Source organism: Helianthus annuus, chromosome 3, assembly GCF_002127325.2.
Source record: "Helianthus annuus cultivar XRQ/B chromosome 3, HanXRQr2.0-SUNRISE, whole genome shotgun sequence".
Classification (NCBI taxonomy): Eukaryota; Viridiplantae; Streptophyta; class Magnoliopsida; order Asterales; family Asteraceae; genus Helianthus; species Helianthus annuus.
The window spans coordinates 39185156-39190346 of record NC_035435.2 but is presented as its reverse complement, the minus strand read 5'-3'; the positions used below and the strand labels follow the sequence as shown (position 1 = coordinate 39190346).

At 37.7% G+C, this 5191-nt stretch overlaps 1 protein-coding gene across 1 annotated transcript; it reads left to right on the top strand.

The window, feature by feature from the left end:
- The first annotated feature begins 1695 nt into the window (after positions 1-1695).
- Positions 1696-2376, top strand: LOC110876157. The gene has a single exon (XM_022124333.1). The coding sequence runs from the start codon at positions 1696-1698 to the stop codon at positions 2374-2376; it is 681 nt and encodes a 226-aa protein (XP_021980025.1).
- Positions 2377-5191: the final 2815 nt, after the last annotated feature.

Here is a 5191-nt window from a genome sequence, read left to right as displayed (position 1 = left end):
TATACTCGTTTAGATATTACTCACACTGCAACACAGTAGATTTGTCTAGATTAATGTGAAGCATCTAATGGAGTATTACAATATCTTTAAAAGAAAAGAGAGACTACAATTTAAAGAAGAAGTGATAATTAAAACCGGTTTATTACTCTAACTTTGTAATATTCAAAGATGACAAAAATGTAATTTCGGGTATATCTTTATGTCAGCACACAAAACCTATCTTATGGAGGAGTCATAATGCACTGATAATAACAACCTAAGTTATAACGACATAATATAGTCACTAAATGTTGTTGGAAATTTATCAGTGGACTCATAAGTTTATTAACTCCATATAATTAATGTTTTGAAGAATTAGTGTGATAAAGTCAGCTACCATGACTCCTTGAACAATAACAGTTCAAGAGGTGCTGCATTAAATTTCGATACACAATTAATTATTCGTTTATGAACGAATTGAGGAAACTAAGTTTTGTATCGAATACATTCATGATATGCTTAAGGATCCTATAACTGAAGGGCTATTACCCATAAGTCTTATTAGGAGAGCTCATAGACGGGTATTAATTGATGGCCGTGCCCAATTGCATATCGTACTATGAATGACTAAGTATTAGTTAATTTTCCTCATCAGTTTGATTTTGTATGTCTCTAAGAATATGTCAAGCCGGCATAATGGCATATAGACAAATAAAGTTACAAATCAAACAAAGGGCTTATGCGTATTTTGATCATAACGATTAGGTTTTAAATTAAGGCTATAGTATGATTAATGGGGGTCCTGAGTCGCATAATGATTCAACGGCTGTATTTCTCTGCTATAGTACTTGTTTAAGGCTAAAATGAGTGTTAACTTCTGATCAGGCTTATCTAATACTCATAGTAAATGATTACTCGGCTAAGTGGGAGAATGTAAGATTAAATATATTTATTTTATATTTAATCTAGTAGCCATTATAATCATTTACATTATATGGATCAAAATATATAACAATCCTATTAAATAATTAGTTGGTAATTATTAATGAGCCTAATTACCTTTATTAACTAATTAGGGTTTCCTCCTAGGTGCATATATAAGGAGAATAATGTGGAGGTTAAAGGGTTAGACAATTTCACATAACCTAATAATCATAACATCAATATCGACCTCCATCTCCATAGCCGAACTCCCTTATTCGGTTTCTTATCATCACCATCATTAGATTGCACCCTAAGGAGGAACCAGACCAAGATGACAATCATGTCAAACCTTATTGATGTGTCTCCATCTGGATTCTCTGTTGGCCTGTACTACTGCAATCAGGTATGTTTTCATGTTTTCCATTATGCCTAAAACAGAACTGAACGAATAGATTGCGTTTCGTTTATGAAAATCAAAACTGAACCGAAAACAAATTACCTATTTTGGTTGTTTTTAAACGGTTTCGGTTTGATTTGTTTTTAGGTTACAAACTGAAACAGCCCTTACTATTTCTATCCAACAAATAATATCAAAAGTAAAAATAAAAAAGTATGGCAATTCAATATTAAATATTTGAAAAGTATATATTAAATATTTGAAAAGAACCATCCTTGATACTTCCCCTCCATTTACATCCCTATATATTTCTTTTTCTTTCCAACTAGAAACATTCAAACTCCATACACATTCTCTCAATAACACACACAAACACCAAAACACTGTGTGATTACATGGATGATCAAGAAGCAATGGAAACACTTTCTCTCAAAGATTTCCCAATAGCCCCAGATCACCAGAATCCACCAACATCATCACCGGCCGACAACGACATTTTCGAGTTTTCTAGAGGAGGGTTGAGTGACGATTCCGAAGAGAACATGATGTCTCATGCAGAAGACATCATATTCTGCGGAAAACTTGTCCCAACCAACCAACAAATCCATCATAAAAGACAGTCGCAGCAAAGAAGCTGCAGGCGGTCTAGATCAGAATCACGGTCGGACGTAAAAAACGTGACCGTGAGTCCACTAGCCACTAGAAATAGCAGGTCAGTGGACTATAAAAAATTAAAAAGGAACTCAAGTATGAGTTCTGAGCCAGTGGCAGAGCCTAGCTGTACAGGCTCCACCGCTGGTTATGGGAAGAACTCAGGTTCTTTCCTAAGACATGTTATTTTGTATGGATTAGTAAATGTGCCACAGCCCGAAATGAAAGTTCGAGACTTAAAGAACCGGCGGGCTCGCTCGAATACTTCAAAGGCGCGTAGCGATTTATCGGAAACCCTTGATGTATTTTCGGTTGGCCGGAATGTTGATCACCGGAAATGTTCATGGAGAGTGCTTGAGTTGCTGAGTTGCAAATCTAGTAGCGCTGCCGTAACGATGCCGTTGAGTTACATGGCCAAAGTTTGAGGAAATGACACTTTTGTCCTCACAATTTAACTATAGTTCAAGTCGGTAGATATTTTGTGTGATGATACACAAAGTGTGTATGTAACAACATGATTCACTTTCTTTTTATGAGTACTCTATATGTGTTTATATAAGTTAAAATTATGCATTTAAACTAATGGTATATTGGTATGTTAAATAGTGTCCCTTCTCTTAAAGATTGAGGGTTGAAATCTCGCTATAGATTATGGATTAGATTAGTAGTAGATTAAATCAGTGGCGGAACTAGCCCACTAAATCAGGAGTATCCCAATTTTTTTTACTGTGTAATCATACAATAGTGAAAAAAAAGACAATAAAAAATAAAGTAAAACAAATACCTAATAGATTTGTCCTCTTCTTTTTTTTCATATGAAATTGTTCCATCACCTCATCGTCTTTTACTTTATGAAAAAAATCGTTTTCGACCGCACAAACCATGACATTGTTCAAGAATGCAACGACTGAGCGAGAGGCCGAGAGCTGGGACGAAGATGATGATGATTCAAGATTATCGCAACAGCAAATAGCAGGGACGAAGAATGCAGCGATGGAGTCTGAGCGAGAGGCCAAAGCGACTTTGGTTTTCTTCCAGGTTGCCGCCATACGTACTTGTGTTTTTTGGGGCTAATCTAATCAATTGGGCCATAACCTGTGCTACTGCCAACTTAACACTGTAAATGAATGTACGAGTTGTTTTGTTTTAAATGTATCAAATAAGTTTGTTTAAATATCAAGCTATGCATGGATCGGATATTTTACCCGTGTCTTTTTGAGAATAAGAATCAAATAAATAATCTGGTGGTGGTTCATTGATAAAGACAAAACTTTTAAACACCTGAGTTTAAAAGGAGGATATCTTGAGTTCAAGTCTCACATACGAAGGCAAAACTTTTAAACCTTTAAATTTTATCATTGTCTTAGTGACAAACAAAAATTCTGTTACCTGATTATCAAATATATTTTCAACCAAACTTTTACACGAAAACACATTATAATGTATCAAACTACAAACTTTGATGCAACACTTTCCACCACCCGTTTATCAACTACATGCAAACCATAGCATAACTACTATGCATCAAAATTCTTCAGTTTTGACACAAACTTGTATTTTAGTCAATTTTTTATATTAAAAAATAAGACCAAAAAGATAAATGATTTATTTTGTTGCATATGATTTCAGAAGAAACTGTATTCTTGCTAGAACTTTCTCATACAACAACCATACCCCATCAATGTTACAAATGACAAAACTATTGGTAAAGTTAAAAAAGAACGTAGACAAAGCTTACTTTTATCCGTATGAATTAAAAGAATACTACTTCTAGAGAGATTCCTAATGCTACAACCTTTCCATAATATCTATAAAGCTACTTAAGCCATTAGGTATGGCCGGCTATTGTGGGCCACCATCCACTAACGCCTCACAACATTACCGTCACCAAAGGGTGTTAACATCCCCTTAGAGCGTGGGTACGGTGGGGCAAGGGTTTGAGGCATAAGTTAACACGTGGAGTTCAAGCCCCTCGCTGGTGAGTAACGTATCCGTAGGGTATGACGAGACGTGGCTAGCCCGCGTGGCTTGGCCAGGTTTATTAAAATAAAAAAAAAATCTAAAATTAAAAAATACACACGACATTAAAAAAAAAGCCTAAAATTTTATTAAAATTTCCTATACATTACAAAATTCTACAAAAAAAAGGATTACAAAATAAAAAAAACCTAAGCGTTAGGTAGATTTCGAAAAGGACGAGCTTGTCAAACGGCTTCCGCTCCTTGCCCCGGAACTCGACGTTGGCCACCGCCACCCGGTCTTCGTGACTTATCTCACCGCCCGGGACGCTGTAGTAGTAGGCTTTAAAACGATCGAGCTTCGGTCGTAGCTCGCAGCACTTGTGTTGGCACGCGTTTAAATTGTGCCGGTCGTTTCCCACGTTGTGCCGGTAGCTAGCGAAAGCTCCGGCCAGTAACGGGTCTCACCGGGTTGGCGGCCCTTCATCGCGTCCACGACGCTCGTGACAAGGGTTGGCTCTTCCGCGTGTGTCCAAGAGGCCATTGATCAAGTGTTTGTGGGTAGCGGTTCGGGTAGGTGACTTGGGTTGGGGTAGCGGTGGGGACAGCCGGTGGGGTTGGGGGTTATATAACGATGTGGACAGGTGGGTGGGTGAACCGTTTGGCTTGGCCAAACGATAATATTTTAAAATTTAAACATGACCCGCTATGCCTAGCCAACAAGCCAATAAGAGCCGGCCACATAAGATCGCTAGGCATACCCAACCCCCAGGCTAAAAGTCCCACCCAAGGGGCCACGCCCAAACTCAAGCCCACCCAGGATGGTGACTTAGGCGTTTTCACCCTACCCCGACCCCAACCCCCGCCCCATAGCCCATAGTCTTAACGAGTTGTACATGAAGGGGTATATGGGGTTCATTTCTCTCCACAAATCACATTCAAATACACAGATATATTTATATTTTTTTCTTATTTAGTTAAATATAATTTTTTTTTCGAAATTTTAACTTTATTAAAACAACCTCCGACTCAAACGGGAAAAAGGCCAAACAAAACAACACTCCCGGCTCTAATGGGCAAAGGACCAGAACTTACAGCATATACATAGGGTATTTACACCATTCCTTCCAACTAATATATTTACATGAGGATCTTTTTTAACCCACCCAAAACCTCTCGATTTGATCTCTATCATAACATTTTGCGGACTTCTTCTACTCTGGTTGAAGACCAACTCGTTCCCACTTTTCCATATACACCAACGAAATTATAACCAGCCCCA

Excerpts from the sequence above, each read along its gene's own strand:
- LOC110876157 (XM_022124333.1), top strand. The coding sequence starts at position 1,696 with ATGGATGATCAAGAAGCAATGGAAACACTTTCTCTCAAAGATTTCCCA.